Raw genomic sequence first — 20,593 nt, forward strand, 5'->3', positions numbered from 1 at the left:
CCCAGCTTCCTCCTCCTTCCCTGGCTCTCCTCCCCTCTCCCGGTCCCTCTTCCTGCTTTCCTGCTCCTCTCCCCCCCTCCTCTCCCTTACTCCCCTCCCTCTCTGTCCCTCCCCTCCCTCTCCTCAGCGCTCGCTCTCTCTCTCTCTCTCTCTCTCTCTCTCTCTCTCTCTCTCTCTCTCTCTCTCTCTCTCCCTCTCCCCCCCCCCATCTCTCCCTGGCTTCCTCTGTCTCCCTGTGTCTCACCCCCTCTTTTAATCTCCCCCAAATCACTCTTTCCATCTGTCTCTTGCTGTCTGCTGGAGCGTTGTGACCGGAGAACCAGCAGGTAGGAGCCCCCGAGCTGGGGAAGGAGATGGGAGCGGGATGGGGGGGGGTTACTGGTCACTTTGGGGGGATCCAGGCCCCTAGACGGGGATTGCTGGGGGTGGGGGTGGTGTCCAGCACTTGTCTATATGATGGGTGATTGAGTCCCCCAGAGCGATCTGTAACGAGACCAGGGGCCCTCAGCTGGTCAGTCCTGGGAAGCGAAGGCTGAGTGATGTGTGCTAGGTGAGGGAGACATGGGCTCCCAGAGCTTTGCTGCTCTGACCCCCTCCCTTCGGGAAAGCATGATTTCTGGGGATTTAGGAGCACAGAATCCATCTTCCCCCTTCGTGCTTGTCCATCTTTCTGTTTCTGCCACTCCTGTCTCTCTAGGCTCTATTTTTCTTCTCTCTCTGTCTCTGTCTCTCTGTGTCTCTCTGTGTGTATCTCTATCTGTCTCTCTTTCTTTTTCTCTCCCTCTCTCCTTCTCTCTTCCACCCTCTGTCTCTGTCTCTGTCTCTCGGTCTCTCTCTGTCTCTGTCTCTGTCTCTGTCTGTCTGTCTCTCTCTCTGCCTCTCTCCATCCCCTTCTCCATCTCTCCCTTCTTCCCCCCAGAGCCTGGTAAATCCCCGCCCACACACTCATCTCCACCCCCGCTTGCGGAGGCGGGTTTCAGGAGGGAGGGGCTTGAAACGAGCTGTTGGGGGGGGGGGCCCAAGATCGTTCCCACTACCTGAGCTCACACCATGGGCAGATGGAAGGGTTTCCATCCTTTGCTCCTCTCCACCCCTCGCTGTCCCGTCTGTCCCCCAGCCCCCCCTCACAGCCAGGCCCCCCCACGAGTCCTGACCATAGTGTGACCTCCATCCCCCCTCCCTTTGGGATCTGGGTGGCCAAGAGGGGGGTGCGGAAGCCGAGGGCCTTGAGGAGACAGGTGGGGGGGAGGCTCCATGAACCATCTGTTCTCCTGCCCGGGGCCAGGGTCTATTTCCTCGGGGCTTTGCCCCAGACAGTTCATGAAACCTAACTCCTCTCCAGCTTTGGTCGATTGGGGGGTGGGTAAGGAGATGGGGGCAGAGGGAGGAGGGCCGGAGGGGGGGGCGTCGGCGGCGACTGGCCAAGTGTCTCAGACTGGCGGCTGTGGGTGCCTGGTGAGGCCGCAGGCAGCTCCATGGGTGGCTGACGTGTATATATGTTCTTACATATATTGTGTTTATTGTACATAGTGTATTATATATATATATATATGTATTTATCTATGGGTATTCTATACATGCAGCCATGGAGTTGTGTAATTGGGGGGGGGGGGTTGTGCACCTGCTCTGGTGGTGCTGGTGAATGTGTGTGTCCGTGTGACTGTGACCAAAGTTGGGCATGAACACAGTTGGTGAGGTGTGTGTGTGTGTGTGTCTGTGTGTGTGTGAGTGTGTATCTGTGTGTGTGAGTGTCTGTGTGTGTGAGTGTCTGTGTGTGTGTGAGTTGAGTGTGTGTCTGTGTGAGTGTGTGTGTGTCTGTGTGAGTGTGAGTGTCTATGTGTGTGTGTGTGAGAGTGTGTGAGTGAGTGTGTGTGTGTGTGAGAGTGTGTGAGTGTGTGTGTCTGTGTGTGAGTGTCTGTGTGTGTGTCTATGAGTGTGTGTGTGTGTGTGTGAGTGTGTGTGAGTGTGTGTCTGTGAGTGTGTGTGTCTGTGTGTGTGAGTTGAGTGTGAGTGTGTGTGTCTGTGTGTGTCTGTGTGAGTGTCTGTGTGTGAGTTGAGTGTGAGTGAGTGTGTGAGTGTGTGTGTGTGTCTATGAGTGTGTGTGTCTGAGTGTCTGTGTGAGTGTGTGTGTGTCTGTGAGTGTGTGTGTGTGTCTGTGTGTGTCTGTGTGAGTGTCTGTGTGTGAGTTGAGTGTGAGTGAGTGTGTGAGTGTGAGTGTGTGTGTGAGTGTGTCTGTGTGAGTGTGTGTCTGTGTGTCTGCGGGGCCTGTGTATGTGTCTGGGTGTGAGTGTGTTGGGGGGGCCGTGCTCCTCACACCCACAACTAGCAGACCCATCGGGGGGCGGGTGACGCCTTCAGGCCACGGACACCCGGACACACTTTTCCTCAGCTGCCTCCGGCCTCTCACACGCGCGTGCCCATGGATACCTGCACACCTGGAGGGAAGGGGGAACTTCCTTCCCATCCCGGCCCCACCGGCAGCGCAGGATGGGGGCCAGAGCCCGGGAGAGCCTTCCCGACAGCCCTGGGAAAGTTGGGAGGCCCTGACAGGGAGAGGCCGGCCAGCCCTCGGATTGAATGACCTGCACCCGCCGGCCGGGGCCCGAAGCCCTGCTCGGGTTTCAGGTCGATGTCAGGGATACCTCGGGCCCTGGGCTCTGGGAGGCTGCAGAGGGGCTGGCCGCCGGGGCGGGGTGCCGGGGAGCCCCCATTCCGCCTCTGGGAAGTCCCTCCTGCCAGTCTGGCCACCCTCCCTCCTGCTGCAGGAGCAGGGGTAGCGATGACTCAGGAAGAAGGAAGGTGGGACGTCACAAGCAGGGAGCAGGGCGCCGAGGGGAGGGGGAGCAGCCGCGCTGTCTCCGAGTGCTCAGGGGACACCTAGTCTTGGCCTGGCCTCCCTCCTCCTGCTCCCCCCCCCCACCCCAGCTTTTAATAGTCAGGAATCGGTTGCCATGACAGCTGGGAGGAGGTGGGAGCTGCTTCTGTCTCTTGTGCCTTGTGCCATGGCTGTTACTGTCCCCAGTCCCTTAGCCCAGAGGGGTCCCAAATCGTACCCCTGGGGGGTCGTGGGGGAGGGGAGGGAGGGGGTTCCAAACTGGAGCCTGGGTCTCCCCCCACTTGTCTTCCTCATCTCTCTGTCGCTCTGTCCCTCGGCTGCTCGGTCTCCCCTCCCACTTTCTCGGGGTCTCCCCCTCTCTGGCTCCCTCACTCCACCCGTCTGGTCCGTCATCCTCTGTGAGTCTCCCTCCCATCCTTGGGTCCCCCTTTCTCCATCCCTCTTCTGGTCTCCCTGCCTCTCCCCGGTGTCCTGTCCCTCCCTATTTGTTTTGTGTCTCGGCCATGGTTTTCTGTCCCTCTCCTGTTTCTGTGCGCCCATCTGCCCATTTTGGAGAATCCCCCTCGAACCCGGTACCCCGTGAGTGGGTGAGGAGCCGGATTCTGTTCCCTAAGCCTGGAGGCCGGGGAGGATACTTGCCCCCCCATCTCCCCTCAGGACCTCGGGCTTGGGAGGAGGCTAGACGGGTCCTCCTTCTGACTCCTGTCCCTCCCCGCCAGGGGGTCTCTGCCTGGGCCCCCATCCCTTCGCCAACGCCCTCAGCCCTCCCATAACCTCCTCACCTCGGTCTCTCCCCTGCAGCCCGGGCGCTCCCCCTGCCCGCCTCTCCATGGCCCCCTCGCTGGCTCTGGCCGGGGCCGCCCTGCTGGCGGGCGTGCTCCCCTGCTCCGGGGACACCCCTGCCTCGGCCTCCCCGGCGCCCACCGCGAGCCCCAACGCGAGCCAGGAGAGCAGCTGCCCGGGCTCCACCCGCTGCCAGCCCGGGGTCCTGCTGCCCGTGTGGGAGCCGGACGACCCGTCGCTGGGGGACAAGGCTGCCAGGGCCGTGGTCTACTTCGTGGCCATGGTCTACATGTTCCTGGGAGTGTCCATCATCGCCGACCGCTTCATGACCTCCATCGAAGTCATCACCTCCAAGGAGAAGGAGGTCACGGTCACCAAGAGCAACGGCGAGACCAGCGTGGGCACCGTGCGCATCTGGAACGAGACCGTCTCCAACCTGACGCTGATGGCCCTGGGCTCCTCGGCCCCGGAGATCCTGCTGTCCGTCATCGAGGTGTGTGGCCACAACTTCCAGGCCGGGGAGCTGGGGCCGGGCACCATAGTGGGCAGCGCCGCCTTCAACATGTTTGTGGTCATCGCCGTCTGCATCTACGTCATCCCCCCCGGGGAGAGCCGGCGCATCAAGCACCTGAGGGTCTTCTTCGTCACGGCCTCCTGGAGCATCTTTGCCTACATCTGGCTCTACCTCATCCTGGCCGTGATCTCGCCCGGGGTGGTCCAGGTGAGCCTGCGGCCCCCGACGCTCCCCCCGCAGCCCCCAGCCTCGAGCCCCAGCCCCTAGCCTCTCCCTGTGCGCTACCTGGCGCCGCATCATATGGGTCTCGGTCTCCCAGTGGGTTCGGGGACGCTCCCTAGATCTGTGCTTCGGACCCTGCCCTTCCCTGCGGCCGGGTCCCCCCTCCCTCCAAAGCCCCGACCCCGAGCCCGCCGGAAAACTCGGAGCCCGCCTTTAGAGACTTTCCGAGCCGGGGGGGAGGGGACAGCAGAATCCTCTAGGAGGGGGACGGCAGAGGCCGGCGGGGAGAAAGAGAGCCCGGGGGTCCCGAGTCCCCCTGCATCTCCCCGGTCTGGCGAGCTTATCCAGGCTGAACAGCTTCATTTCGTTGCCCTTTTATTGCCCCATCCAAGCAAAGAGGGCTGGGCCCCAGAGGGGGAGGAACAGTCAGGAAAAGCACCAGACGGACTGATGGATGGAGGGGGAGGGGCAGAAAAAGGGGAAATGAGGGAGACACACGAGGGAAGGAGGATGTGGAGAGAGGCAGGGAGGGGCAGCCCGAGACCAGAGGGAGGACTGAGGAGCCAGAGCCGGAGGAGGAGGAGGAGATGGAGGGATGAGGGAAAAGATGGAGAAAGAGGCAGAGCGACAGAGACCGAGCTGGAGAGAAGGCAGGGGAGGGAGGCGGCAGAGAGAGAAGGGAGCAGGGAGGGGGGCGCAGGAGGGGCCCGCGGCTCTTTTAACCTGGCTCCGTCCCTCCCCGGCTGTCGGCCCCCAGGTGTGGGAAGCCCTCCTCACTCTGGTGTTCTTCCCCGTCTGCGTGGTCTTCGCCTGGATGGCCGACAAGCGCCTGCTCTTCTACAAGTACGTCTACAAGCGCTACCGGGCCGACCCCCGAAGCGGGGTCATCATCGGGGCCGAGGGCGACTACCCCAAGGGCATCGAGATGGACGGCACCTTCGTGGGGCCCGACCACCACCGCGTGGAGGCCGGGATCGGGCCGGGCCCGAGCCCCGAAGACCGGGAGCTGGACGAGAGCCGGAAGGAGGTGATCCAGATCCTCAAGGACCTGAAGCAGAAGCACCCCGATAAGGGCCTGGACCAGCTGGTGGGGATGGCCAACTACTACGCCCTCCTGCACCAGCAGAAGAGCCGGGCCTTCTACCGCATCCAGGCCACGCGCCTCATGACCGGGGCCGGCAACGTGCTCCGCAAGCACGTGGCCGACGCCTCCCGGAAGCCGGCCCTGCTGGACGGGCCCGAGGAGGAGGAGGAGGACGGGGCCAGCCACATCTTCTTTGAGCCCAGTCTCTACCACTGCCTGGAGAACTGCGGCTCCGTCCTGCTCTCCGTGGCCTGCCAAGGCGGGGAGGGAAACAGCACCTTCTACGTGGACTACCGGACCGAGGACGGCTCGGCCAAGGCCGGCTCCGACTATGAGTACAGGTGAACCCCCCTGTCCTCCCCGGCCCCCTCAGGCCCAGCCGTCCCCGAGCCTCTCCCGGGCTCCGGCCCGCCATTGGGCCTCCCTGCCCTCCCCGGCCCCCTCGGGCCCAGCCGTCCCCGAGCCTCTCCCGGGCTCCGGCCCGCCATCGGGCCTCCCTGCCCTCCCCGGCCCCCTCGGGCCCAGCCGTCCCCGAGCCTCTCCCGGGCTCCGGCCCACCATCGGGCCCCCCTGCCCTCCCCGGCCCCCTCGGGCCCAGCCGTCTCCGAGCCTCTCCCGGGCTCTGGTCCGCCGTTGGGCCCCCTGCCCAGCTCCCCTGTGCCACGGCTCTGTTCCGGGTGGGTGATGTCGGAGCCGGGGGTGGGGGAGAAGCTCATCTGCCTGAAGGAGAGTCATGGTGACAGAGATATTTTTAGGGTGGAAGAGGAATTCTGGTCGCTAGGATCCTGTGTTCCCAAGGGACCCCGGCCCAGTGCAGGGGGTGGGGTGGGGAAGGGGAGCGACCGCCTTGAAAAGGCAGATTATTTCATAAATCGGAGGCTTTTCTTCAGGTGGGGAGTTCCCTGTGAGGAAACCCCTTCCTGCTCCAAATCACCGTGCTCTCCCACCGTGTTAGCTCGCTGAGGGGGCTCCGAGGTGACATCACTCGCTCGGGCCCACACAGCCAGCATGTGTGAGAGGCGGGACTGAATCCTTCTCCACCTGAGTCTGGGAGCAGCCCCCTAGTCTATCCAAATGACCGGCTCGTTAATGAAAATCAGTCCGTCACCAGCAGGAAGCGCCCCCTTCATCAGGACTGGGACTCCCAGATCTGGGGGGGAGGTGCTCTCCCCCCGAGGGCCTTGTGGCCTTCAAGGCCGGCTCTGCCAGCAAGCCCCCACCCTCCAGGGAGTCTGCTTGTCATGTGACTGCTGACTGGGGCGTCCCCGAGCACGGGGAGCCCCGGCCTGACTCTTGGAGAGGAAGGGAGGGAGCTTCCTGTCTCCCTGGGGAGACGGGGCTTTGCCTCAGCCCCCGTGAGGAAGCTCCGAGACCTCTGCGGGCAGGAGAGATCAGTGAGGGGCCCCCAGCAGCCCCGGGAGGGGTTGGGGAAGGGAACTGGGGAGACAATCCAGGCCGGGGAATCTGCCAGAGTGAGAATGCAGAGGGGGAAGGGAAGGGAAAGGTGCTGTCAACACCTGGGAGCTGCGAGCCCCTGGCCTTTCCTCCCCAGCGAGAGGAGGCGGGGGGGCTCAGCCCCAAGCTGCTCCTTCCCGGGCTCCCTAGCCCGCTAAGCACTCTGGGAGGCGTCTGGGTGCTAGGTTAAGACTGCGGACTAGATGCCCGACTTTGCCCACTTGGAAAGGGAGGGGTGGAAGACAGTCTGAGGTCCGGGCCGCGTGCTGACTCCGGCCCGTCCGGTTTTCTCCCATGGCGCTCCCGAAGCGAGGGCACGCTGGTTTTCAAGCCTGGGGAGACTCAGAAGGAGCTGCGCATCGGGATCATCGACGACGACATCTTCGAGGAAGACGAGCATTTCTTCGTGCGGCTGATGAACCTGCGGGTGGGGGACGCCCAGGGCATGTTCGAGCCCGACGGCGGCGGGAGGCCCAAGGGCCGGCTCGTGTCCCCCGCGCTCGCCACCGTCACCATCCTGGACGACGACCACGCGGGCATCTTCACGTTCCAGGACCGGCGGCTGCACGTCAGCGAGTGCATGGGCACCGTGGACGTCCGGGTGATCCGCAGCTCCGGCGCGCGGGGCACCGTCCGCCTGCCCTATCGCACCGTGGAGGGCACGGCTCGCGGCGGGGGCATCCACTACGAGGACGCCTGCGGGGAGCTCGAGTTCGGAGACGACGAGACCATGTGAGGGGCCGGGAGCTGAGGGGAGGGGGGAGGGTCCCGGGGGGCCAAGAGGGTTGTGCTTCTGGAGACAGGTTATTCCTCCTTGGGCAGCAGGGGATGCCAGGAATCGCAAAGCAGGCAGAGTGCCCTCCTGCTGGCTTTGGGCCGGGGTGGGCCGGATCCCCGGGGGAGGAAGGGCCCAGAGGCCATTCCCATGCAGGGAGATTTACCGACTGGGGACGGGACATCATCTCCCTTCGCTCTCTCTGGATCCTCTCCCCTAATTAGCCGTGTTTGCCAATAGGCCCCACAGGGGGCCGGTGAGTGACTCACCACAGGCTGGGCTGGCAGAGGGATTGAGATGAAAGGAGAACAGGGAGGAGAAGAGAGGAACCGAGGAGAGCGTTGGACCCTGGCGAGGTACAGATGGCCGGGCCTGGAGGGCGGTGGGAGAGAAAAGCCCGGCTCCGGGTGGGCAGAGAATGTTTTCGGAACCGTTGGCACAGCAGGTGCGCCGGAGGCAGGAATGGGAGGACTTCCTGAGGTGGATTCCCGAGCCAGCCCCTTCTCCTGCTCCCTAAAGCCCCCAAATGTAAATGTGCAGATTTGGTCTGGATCTGTGGCTCCAGCAACATGAGGGAATTCCCAGGGTAGACGTTCCCTTCGCTGATGTAGGTCTGAGCCGCCGAGAGCACTGAATGCCTGAGTCACTCGACAGCCAGAATGTGTCAAAGGGAGCATCTGAACCTGAGACTTTCTGCCCCGGGGCCCCTCTACCCAGTGTTTCAGTAGGCCTCTCAAAAATGCACAGCTCGGGGCAGCTAACGGGTGCAGTGGAGAGAGTCCAGGCCCCGAAGTCAGGAGGACCCGAGTTCAAATCTGGTCTCAGACACTTAATACTTCCTGGCTGTGACCCTGGCCAAGTCACTTAACCCCAAGTGCTTCTGAGGAAAAAAAAACACAGCTATATGTGTGTACAGGAGATGAGATCCTGAGAGAAGTGTCCACAGAGACCTAGACCCAGGAAGATATGGAAGAGCGGGGACAGCCTGGGCCAGGGGAGCCAGAGAAGTGTGCAACTGTGCAGCGTGATGCTGAAGCCCTTGGAGATGCCCTGCCGTGGGGAGAATTCCTGGGGGAGCCTCTCTCCTCCTGCTCTCCACCCTTCTCTTTCTCCTCCCTTTCTCTTCCCCCCATCTTTTTCTATGTCCTTCTCCATTCTCTCTCTCCCATCTCTTTTTCTCCTTTCCTCTTTCCCATTTCTTCTTCCTCTCTCCCTCTCCCTCTGCTCTCTCTCCCTCTCCTTCTCGCTCCCTCCTTCTCCCTCTTCCCTTCCCTCTCCCTTTTTCCTCCTTCTCCTCTCCCTCCCCCCTCTCTCACACACATGAACATGATCACGCACACACAGACAGACTCCATCCATCACTTTCCGCCCTCGCACTACCACTGAGGAAGCTGCCAGCCCTTGCCTCCCCTCCCTCCACCTCCATTCCAAAGACAGAGATGGAGCTGGAGCCCTCCCAGCTGCTGCCTGAGCCTTCTGTTCCCAGATCTGGGCAGCAGAGCTCCGTTCCCCATCCTCCCCCAGCAAGCTCGCACCAGGGCCCCTGTGTCACCGACGAGGTGGCTGCAGACATAGATGCAGAGAGGCAGAGGGAGGATCTCGCGGAGACACGGAGCCCAGGAGGGGCGTTCTCAGGGAGCCCGGATCTTGTCAGACTTCACACCTTCCTCCTGTTTCATGATCCTGGCCCTTCACTGTCCTCATTCACCCTGGCTGTGTGTGTGTGTGTGTGTGTGTGTGTGTGTGTGTGTGTGTGTGTAAGTGAGAAACAGAGAAAGAAAGGGGGAGAAAGAGAAAGGGACAAAGAGAGACAGAGAGAGAGACAGAAGAGAGAGGAGAGACAGAGACAGAAGAGAGAGGAGAGACAGAGAGAGAGAGAGAATAAGAATGAGACTGTAAACCCAAAACATATATGGTTAGAAGCAACAGAATCTAAGAGGAGAGCCCAGGGACTTGGGTTTGCTCCTTAACAGCTGTGGGACTGGTCAAGCTCCTTGACCTCTCAGAACCTCGGTTTCTCTTCTGCAAAATGAGGGCCTTGGATTAGATGAGTCTCCTTAGCTCTGAGAATCCAAACTGCTTCAGAAATCTGGCTTCAGCACCTTGGATAGCCCCTCCCCGGCTTAAAGAGTGATTTCTGGGGGTAGCTTCGCCCCTCTCCCCCTCCCCCACTACAGGAGTTTAAAATATTTAGGAGTGGAAAGAGAAGGTCCGAGTGGGGAGTGGGGTGGGGAAGTGGAGGTTTGTGCGTGGGCGTGCTCACACGGCTCCTGTGAAGCGATGGCAGCTGGGTCTTCCTCGGCACAGAGCCCTGGACACTGTTAACTTTGGTTTAGTTGAGCTGACCCAGCAGATAGGAAGGCGCGGCTGCAGGGGCCGGCTCTGGTGATGGGGTTGCTGAGTGCCCCGGACCTGTTCTTACAAGGCTGTGATCCTGTGGCGAAGGCGTGGCTGTGTCCTGTTATAGCTGAAGTGTAACTCAAAGATGCATCTGTATATACAGTGTGTACCTCTCAGTTATATCTTCAGATACATCTGTATATATTGTATATCTTTGAGTTATATCTTCATATATATATATGTGTGTGTTTATATATACTGTATATCTGAGTTATATCTTCATATATATGTGTATATACATTGTATATCTTTGAGCTATATATATATATATATATATATAGTATATCTTTGAATTTTATCTTCAAATATATGTATGTGTGTGTGTATATATATATATACATATGTATATACAATATATACTGTATATCTTTGAGTTATGTCTTCAGAAATATATAGATACATATTGTATATCTTGTGAGTTATATCTTCAGATATATACAGATAGATACTGTGTATCTTTTGAATTATATCTTCAGATAGACAGATACTGTGTATCTTTTGAGTTATATCTTCAGATATATAGATATAGATACTGTATATCTTTTGAGTTATATCTTCAGCTAGACAGATAGATACTGTGTATCTTTTGAGTTATGTCTTTAGACAGATAGATACTGTGTATCTTTTGAGTTATATCCTAAGATAGATACTATGTATCTTTTGAATTATATCTTCAGATAGACAGATACTGTGTATCTTTTGAGTTATATCTTCAGATATATGTAAGATATAGATATTGTGTATCTTTTGAGTTATATCTTTAGACAGATACTGTGTATCTTTTGAGTTATATCTTCAGATACATAAAGATAGATACTGTGTATCTTTTGAGTTATATTTTCAGATAGATAGATAGATACTGTGTATCTTTTGAGTTATATCTTCAGATATAGATATAGATACTGTATATCTTTTGAGTTATATCTTCAGATATATATATAGATAATGTGTATCTTTTGAGTTATATCTTCAGCTATATATAGATAGATACTGTATATCTTTTGAGTTATATCTTCATATATATATATACTGTATATCTTTGAGTTTTATCTTCATATATATGTGTGTGTGTGTTTGTGTATCTTTGAAATATATCTTCCGATAGATCTGTATATACAGTGTATATCTTTCAGTTATATTTTCATATATATATATATATACACACTATATATCTTTGAGTTATATCTTCAGATAGATGTATATTATATAGATATATTGTATATCTTTGAGTTTTATCTTCAGATATATATGTATGTGTGTGTATGTATGTATATATATAGTCTATCTTTGAGTTATCTTCAGATAGATCTATATTATATAGATATACTGTCTATCTTTGAGATATGTCTTCAGATAGATCTGTATATATACAGTGTATATCTTTGTTATATCTTCATATATATGTATATATACACTGTATATCTTTGAGTTATAACTTCATATATATATACTGTATATCTTTGACTTATATCTTCACATATATATAGATATAGATATATACTGTATATCTGAGTTATATCTTCAGATAGAGTTATATATACAATGTATATCTTTGAGTTATATCTTCAGATAGTTCTATATTATATATACTGTCTATCTTTGAGGAATATCTTCAGATAGATCTGTATATACAGTGTATATCTTTCAGTTATGTCTTCAGATATATATATATATATGTATATACAGTGTATATCTTTGAGTTATATCTTCATGTATATGTGTATGTATGTATATATATATACACACACATATATATACTGTATATCTTTGACATATCTTCATATATATACTGTATATTGACTTATATCTTCAGAAATATATATACTGTATATCTTTCAGTTATATCTTCAGATAAAGCTATATATACAACGTATATCTTTGAGATATATCTTCAGATAGATCTGCATATACAGTGTATATCTTTCAGTTATGTCTTCAGATATATGTGTGTATATATATACACACTGTATATCTTTGAATTATATCTTCAGATATATCTATATATCTAACTATATAGTATATCTTTGAATTATATCTTCATATATATGTGTGTGTGTATGTATATATATATATGTATATATACTTTATATCTTCAGATAGATCTGTATATATACTGTATATCTTTGAGTTATATCTTCAGATAGATCTATATTATATAGATATACTATATATCTTTGAGTTATATCTTCTTATATATATACTGTATATCTTTGAGCTATATCTTCAGAGAGGTCTATATTATACAGATATACTGTATATCTTTGAGTTATATCTTCAGATAGTTCTATATTATATAGATATATTGTATATCTTTGACTTATATCTTCATATAGATATAGATATAGATTGTATATTTTCAAGTTATATCTTCAGATAGAGCTATATATACAATGTATATCTTTGAGTTATATCTTCAAATAGATCTATATTATATATACTGTCTATCTTTGAGGTATATCTTCAGATAGATCTGTATATACAGTGTATATTTCAGTTATGTCTTCAGATATATATATATATATATATATATACATACATATATATATATACACACACTGTATATCTTTGAGTTATATCTTCATGTATATGTGTATGTATGTATATATATATACACACACACATATATATACTGTACACCTTTGACATATCTTCATATATATAATGTATATTTTTGACATATCTTCAGATGTATATATATATACTGTATATCTTTTGAGTTATATCTTCAGATAAAGCTATATATACAATTTATATCTTTGAGATATATCTTCAGATAGATCTGCATATACAGCATATATCTTTCAGTTATGTCTTCATATATATATGTGTGTGTGTGTATATATATATATATGGTATATCTTTGAATTATATCTTCAGATAAATCTATATCTATCTATATAGTATATCTTTTAATTATATCTTCAGATGTATGTGTGTGTGTATACTTTACATACTTTATATCTTCAGATAGATCTGTATATATACTGTATATCTTTGAGTTATATCTTCAGATAGATCTATATTATATAGATATACTATATATCTTTGAGTTATATCTTCTTATATATATACTGTATATCTTTGAGCTATATCTTCAGAGAGGTCTATATTATACAGATATACTGTATATCTTTGAGTTATATCTTCATATATATGTATATATATATACTGTATATCTTTGACTTATATCTTCATATAGATATAGATATAGATTGTATATTTTCAAGTTATATCTTCAGATAGAGCTATATATACAATGTATATCTTTGAGTTATATCTTCAAATAGATCTATATTATATATACTGTCTATCTTTGAGGTATATCTTCAGATAGATCTGTATATACAGTGTATATCTTTCAGTTATGTCTTCAGATATATATATATATACACACACTGTATATCTTTGAGTTATATCTTCATGTATATGTGTATGTATGTATATATATATACACACACACATATATATACTGTACACCTTTGACATATCTTCATATATATAATGTATATTTTTGACATATCTTCAGATGTATATATATATACTGTATATCTTTTGAGTTATATCTTCAGATAAAGCTATATATACAATTTATATCTTTGAGATATATCTTCAGATAGATCTGCATATACAGTATATATCTTTCAATTATGTCTTCATATATATATATGTGTGTGTGTGTGTGTGTGTATATACTGTATATCTTTGAATTATATCTTCAGATAAATCTATATCTATCTATATAGTATATCTTTTAATTATATCTTCAGATGTATGTGTGTGTGTGTATACTTTACATACTTTATATCTTCAGATAGATCTGTATATATACTGTATATCTTTGAGTTATATCTTCAGATAGATCTATATTATATAGATATACTATATATCTTTGAGTTATATCTTCACATATATATACTGTATATCTTTGACTTATATCTTCAGATAGGTCTATATTATACAGATATATTGTATATCTTTGACTTATATCTTCATATATATGTATATATATACTGTATATCTTTGACGTATATCTTCAGATCTATATATAGATGGATGGATATAGGTATATATAGATATACTGTATATCTTTGAGTTATATCTTCAGATATATATGTGTGTGTATATATATATATATACATACATACATACATACTTTATATCTTCAGATAGATCTGTATTATATAGATATACTGTATATCTTTGAGTTATATCTTCAGATAGATCTATATTATATAGATGATATATTGTATATCTTTGAAAATATATCTTCAGATGGATCTGTGTATACAGTATATCTTTCAGTTATGTCTTCATATATATACATACATTCTATATATTTGAGTTATATCTTCAGATAAATCTGTATATACACTGTATATCTTTGAGTTATATGTTCACAGAGATCTGTTTATATAGTGTATATCTTTGAGTTACATCTTCTGATAGATCTATCTATATATATACAGTGTATATCTTTGAGTTATATCTTCAGGTATATATATATACTGTATATCTTTGAGTTATAACTTCATAGTGATCTATTTATATAAGTATATCTTTGAGTTATATCTTCACATAGATCTGTATATCTACTGTATATATAGGCCGTTGTCTGCAGTGTGCTTGCTGTGTGACTGTGCTGATGTATGGCTATGCTTGGCAACAACAACTATTTCTGTCAAGCTCTAAATTCTCCAGGACACTTTTATAGACAGAACTTCATTTAAGCATTCTAATAGTCCTGTGAGTCAGGTGTCTCACAGGTGCCTTGCCCATTTTACATAGGAGGAAACTGAGAATAGATTCCATAAGATCACAGGCATGGAGGTAGAAGGGACCTCAGATATTATCTAGACCAACTCTCTCATTTTACAGATGGCAAGAGAAGCTGTTGAGGTAGCTAGATGATATAGTGGTTGGAGATCCTGAGTTCAAATCCAGTCTCAGACACTTAATACTCCCTAGCTGTGTGACCCTGTGCAAGTCACTTAACCCCAATTGCCTTACCAAAAAAAAAAAAAGTTAAGTTTTTAAATGATTTGCCCAGCATCATCAAGGCTGGATTTGAAACCAGGTCTTTGGATTCTAGAATCAACTTTCTTTCCATTTACTACAATTGGCCAGGGTCACAAAGCTCATAAGTTATGGATGTAGGATTCAAAGCTTTTAAGTCTTTGCTGGCACCGTGTCCATCATTATTTTCCCTATAGCTTTTATTGTTTGTGACTGTGTGATGAGCAACTGTATGACTGACTAGTGCCAGTACTATATGACTGGATGTCAAGGATGTGTAGTTGTAGCAGTTTTTGTTTATGAGTTGTCAATGTTTTCTGATAGCATGTGTCTGTTTTATGTGCTTTGTGATTTTGTGTATGTCATACACTTGTGTGTGATGCAGCTGTGTGACTGAAGTGTTTGTATTGGGGCCTGTATGAGGCAGCTTTCTATCTATTTCCCTCCCTTCCCAAATCTGAGTTGTTTCCATGGTGATGGAGATACTGAAGAAACCAACGAGTGTCCAATTAATCCCATGAAACCCAGGAGCTATTAGGGGTGGGTCAGAGTGAGGATGTAAACACCTAGGAGGAAGCACTAGAGACTTGGAGGGAGTCCCCAAGAGGACTCAGATTCCCCACTTATGGTCAACAGGGAGTCCATCCTCTGTCTCTCCCTTTTCCAACCAGGAAAACTCTCCAAGTGAAGATAGTGGATGATGAGGAGTATGAGAAGAAAGACAACTTCTTCATTGAACTGGGGCAACCCCAGTGGCTGAAGCGAGGGATCTCAGGTGGCTGTGGCTGTGGCTGGTCTGGTGGGTAGGGGAGGGTCAAAGGGACTGGGTTAGGAGATGACAGGGTTCTCTTTAGTAACTGAGTGAAGGAAGACATAGAGGGCTCAGGCCTGGGAGGATGGAGAGGAGATCCAGATGGGGCATAAGTATTAGTGGGCAAGGATCTCAATGGGGTGTGAAGAATCAAGGAAAGACGAAGGGGGATGGGAATCTGAGAGGAAGAGGAAGGATCAAGGTATCGTGGAACCAAAGTAACAAATATAGGTCCAGTAGCTTCTGATCAGAACCATGGACAGTGCCCAAAGCTCTGTTCTCTTCTGGGTAGAGTGGGTGGAATAAATGGCTGGAGTGTTTGAGAAAGTGAATTGTCTCAGATGAGACCCAATTAATGCCCTTTCTTTCTCTGTCTCTTTGTCTTTCCTTCCAGCTCTCCTGCTCAATCAGGGTATGTTGGCTTGGGTAACAAAGGGCTGAGACTGGGAGGAGGGCAGTATTAGGACAAATTTTTTTTTTCAGATTCTTGGAGATGAGATTGTCCTTAAACGTAAGGCTGTGTTGGGTTTACAACTGATAGATAGTAGGATTGGGTCATAGTAAGACTTAAGATTTGTGCTCAGACCGATTACTCTAAAATTAGGGTCAGTTTCCAGTTCAGGATTAAGAAAAAATAGGAGATTGAATCCAGGTTCTATGTTGGGGTCAAACTTTGACTTCAAGTTAGAAGATCAAAATTTGCTTTAGGATTCAGATAAACTTAGGGTTGGTATTTCATTCAGCTACTGTCAGGGGTCAAGGTCAGATTCATGGTTAGAATTAGTTCTGTGTTCAAGGTGCAGTGGATAACACATCTAATCTTGGAGTCAGGAGGACCTGAGTTCAAATTTTATCTCAGATATAGCTTGTGACCCTGGGCAAGTCACTTGACCCCAATTGTCTCCAAAAGAGACTATATCGACTTAATCGAGCATGAATTATAGAACTTTGCTAATTGAAATTGAAAGGGGCATCGATTTGAGTCCAGATCAAGATTAGGGTTATATTTGTGTGAAGATGGCATTCAGGTCAGACTTAGATTTAAGATGTCAGTATTAAAGTTAGGTTTCAGATTTGATCTAGATTACGGAGGGAGTCCTGATTCAAGTTGAATATATGTTAGTTGTGAAGATGAGCCACTTTGTGGGAGGCTCGAGGTCAGCCTCAGTCTAGGCTCTCCTTCAGGTGAGGATCTGGAGATGGTTTGAAACCTTGGCCTATGACATGACACCATCTGGTTGGGGAGAGGAGGCTTCCCCCTTCCCACCTTGCCAAAAGTCCTCCAAGTTGGAGAGACCCCAGGAGCTGAGTGTGGAATTCATTCGGGAAGCCATTAGAGCTCCGGAGAGGGTTTTGTGGGATCAGAAAGAGCTAGAGGCTTTGGGGAGAGATTCCAGTAAAGGCCCCAAAGGACAGAAAAAAAGGGAGAGGAGGAGGGGGAAGAAGGAATGGAGCCTGGGGTATTTGGATGCCATCCCGAGGGAGCAGAAGGGAGCACTGTTAATGAGCTGAGAGACTGAGGTTAGGATTGGGCTCCGTTGGCTCTGACAGCCAGGCCAAGGGATTATCAGAAGTTTCCTGATCACTCCTCCCTGGGGCCTGAAGCAGACATGCCTTCCCAGAATCTAACCTTCATCCTTCACACTGCCACCGAATCCCCCATCCCTCCCTGCGACCTGTCCCGTAGGGGATGGAGACCGCAAGCTGACTGCAGAAGAAGAGGAGGCTCGGAGAATTGCGGAGATGGGAAAGCCGGTCCTGGGGGAGAACTGCCGCCTCGAAGTCATCATAGAGGAATCTTATGACTTTAAGGTGATGGATGCAGGCGCTGGAGCCTGGGGACACGGGTAGAAAAGCCGGGAGGCCTGGGGGTGAAGGGGCAGAAGAGTTGGGAACCTGGAAGGGAGGCCACCATCCTGGCTGCCTCTATCAGGACCACGGAGAGTGCCCGGAGTCACTCCCCTTCTGGTCCAAGCTAGAACTGGGGGCAGTGGGAGGGGGAGTGGGGAGGGACTGAGCTGTCTGGGACCAACAGGGTGCCTCCCTTCCCGCAGAACACAGTGGACAAGCTCATCAAGAAAACAAACCTGGCTCTCGTGATTGGGACCCATTCCTGGAGGGAGCAGTTTCTAGAAGCTATCACTGTCAGCGCAGGTACCGCTTGCACATCCTCCCCTGCTTCCTTCACCCCATCCCCCAGAGCAGGAAGTGGATAGAAACATGGAGAGAAAGGGGGAGAGAGACAAAGACAGAGACAGACAGACAGAAAGACAGAGAAAGAGAAGAGAAGACAGATAGGAACAGAGATAGAGACAGAGTGACAGATAAAGAGACAGACAGAGACACAGAGAAACAGAAAGTGACAGAGATAGAAAGATAAAGAGAGAAGAGAAGACAGAGACAGGAACAGAGACAGACAAAAACAGAGAGGAAGAGAAAAGAGAGAACAGACAGAGAAAGAGACAAACAGAGAGACAGAGAGAAAATTAGAGAAAGAGAAACAGAGAAACAAAGAGAGAGAAACAGGGATTGATAAAGACAAAAAAAATAGAGGTGCAAGAAAAAATACAGGAAAGAGAGGGGAGAGAAGGCAGAAAGGAGACAGGAAGAGTGTGTGTGTGTGGGGAGAGTCTGAGACCTAGAGGTTCCCGAAGCTCTGCCTTTGCCTGATGTTACCCACACGTGCTGGGACCTCCCTTTGGTCCAGATCTATGTGTGGGCCTTGGTTTCTCTCTCTGCAATGAGGGACTGGACTTGGTGGTGGCTCCTCCTGGATCTGACATTCTGTGAGTACAGACAGAATTGGGGGGGGGGAGACCAAAGTGGGGGCAGCCACGATAAGGGGAAGGAAATCCCTAGGAAGGTTTCTTGAGGACCAGAGCCTGGAGATAGTCAGGAGCACCTGGTCAGGGACAGGGGGCCGCCTGCGGCAGGAGCATCAGGATCGGTGGTCTTCCCGCTTGTCCCTCCTCCCCCTCACTCCTCCCCTGGAAGGCTTCAGAATGGCAGTGTCACCCTCTGTCCCGGGGACCAGAGAGCAGGGGAGGAGGGTAGTAAGGACGAGGGAGCGGACGAGGCCGGCTCGTGCCGAAGAGACGCTCCCAGAAGGGGCTCCGAGGCAGGGTCGGAGACAGAGCGTTTAGGCAGGAGGGAGGGGGTGAGGAGGGCCCGGGTGGAGGAGGGACGCCCCGCAGCCCGGCCTCGGGTGAGACTTGTCCCGCCGCCTAGGGGATGAGGAAGAGGAGGAGGACGGGACGAGGGAGGAGCGGCTGCCCTCCTGCTTCGACTACGTGATGCACTTCCTGACGGTCTTCTGGAAGGTGCTGTTCGCCTGCGTGCCCCCCACTGAGTACTGCCACGGCTGGGCCTGCTTCGGGGTGTCCATCTTGGTCATCGGGCTCCTGACCGCCCTCATCGGCGACCTGGCTTCCCACTTCGGCTGCACCGTGGGCCTCAAGGACTCCGTCAACGCCGTGGTCTTCGTGGCCCTTGGGACGTCCATCCCGGGTACTGGGATCGGAGGGGGCGGGGCCGGGGGATGAGGAGCGAGAGGAAGGTGGGGGAGGGCGGGGGCGGGGCTCCCCCGGAGACCTGACGCCCTCTTCCCCTCCCCCGCAGACACGTTCGCCAGCAAGGTGGCGGCCCTGCAGGACCAGTGTGCCGACGCCTCCATCGGCAACGTGACGGGCTCGAACGCCGTGAACGTGTTCCTGGGCCTCGGCGTGGCCTGGTCGGTGGCCGCGGTGTACTGGGCGGCGCAGGGCCGGGCCTTCGAGGTGCAGGCCGGGGCGCTGGCCTTCTCCGTCACGCTCTTCACCATTTTCGCTTTCGTGGCCGTGTCCGTCCTGCTCTATCGCCGGCGGCCGCACATCGGGGGCGAGCTGGGGGGCCCGCGGGGGCCCAAACTGGCCACCGCCGCCCTCTTCCTGGGCCTCTGGCTCCTCTACATCCTCTTTGCGAGCCTGGAGGCCTACTGCCACATCCGGGGCTTCTAGGAGATGCTCCGCCTCCGGGCGGCCCTCCGGCCCCGCCCACCCTAAGGATCTATGACCACGCCCACGCTCCTGGGGGGTGGCCCAGTCCCATCCCAGGGAGCTCTCCCCTCGTGCCCAGGTAGTTACTGCCACCCCCTCTGGAACCCCCCGGAAGGCTCTGCCCTCGCCCCGGGGCCCAGGCCTCTCCCAGGCGGCCCCCTCCGCCTTCCCTCCTGGGACATTGCCGGGGCCTCCACCCCAAGCGCCAGAGACAGCCCCGGTCCCCGGGAATCCCGCCTGGGCCGGGGAGCCTGCCCGCCCCCACCCCGCCCCTCCCTAGGGCTGCCACTCGCAGGGAGACCTCCCTGCCCTCAGAATACTGCCAGGCCGCCGGGCCCGCGGAGGCCTCTGGCCCTCTCCCTCCCGACAATCTCGTGTCTCGCCCGCAGCTCCCAGCGCCTCCCCCACGCCCTGCTCCCCTGCCAGCCGCCATCTCCGGGGAGCTCCGCCGCCTTTCTTCGTCCAAGAATCTACTGCCGCCCCCAAGTCTTCTGGGGATTCACCTTCAGAGAGTGCATCTAATGACTCCTGGAGGGACGAGAAGCTCCTTTCCCCAAGGACCCCTCTTCCAAAGAGTCGTGGCCCCCCTCTCAGCAGCCATAGCCCCAAGGTTTGGGGGACCCCCTCCTGGGCTGCCTTCTTCAGAGCTCCCCGGTCCTGGGTCTG

General features: G+C 51.1%; 1 protein-coding gene across 1 annotated transcript; it reads left to right on the forward strand.

The window, feature by feature from the left end:
- The first annotated feature begins 201 nt into the window (after positions 1-201).
- On the forward strand, positions 202-20,012 carry SLC8A2 (solute carrier family 8 member A2). Its single transcript, XM_051989271.1, has 10 exons — positions 202-326; positions 3,638-4,340; positions 5,113-5,780; positions 7,204-7,626; positions 15,754-15,857; positions 16,288-16,305; positions 17,581-17,705; positions 17,948-18,047; positions 19,122-19,400; positions 19,512-20,012. Exons 2-10 carry the CDS (start codon positions 3,666-3,668, stop codon positions 19,886-19,888), a joined length of 2,769 nt encoding a protein of 922 aa, XP_051845231.1. The 5' UTR covers positions 202-326; positions 3,638-3,665; the 3' UTR covers positions 19,889-20,012.
- Positions 20,013-20,593: the final 581 nt, after the last annotated feature.

This window comes from Antechinus flavipes, chromosome 3, assembly GCF_016432865.1.
Source record: "Antechinus flavipes isolate AdamAnt ecotype Samford, QLD, Australia chromosome 3, AdamAnt_v2, whole genome shotgun sequence".
Lineage (NCBI taxonomy): Eukaryota > Metazoa > Chordata > Mammalia > Dasyuromorphia > Dasyuridae > Antechinus > Antechinus flavipes.

Coding starts and splice junctions, on each gene's coding strand:
- SLC8A2 (XM_051989271.1), top strand. CDS start 3,666: ATGGCCCCCTCGCTGGCTCTGGCCGGGGCCGCCCTGCTGGCGGGCGTG. Junction 18,048..19,121: donor AGCTATCACTGTCAGCGCAG/GTACCGCTTGCA, acceptor CCCGCCGCCTAG/GGGATGAGGAAGAGGAGGAG. Junction 19,401..19,511: donor CCTTGGGACGTCCATCCCGG/GTACTGGGATCG, acceptor CCTCCCCCGCAG/ACACGTTCGCCAGCAAGGTG.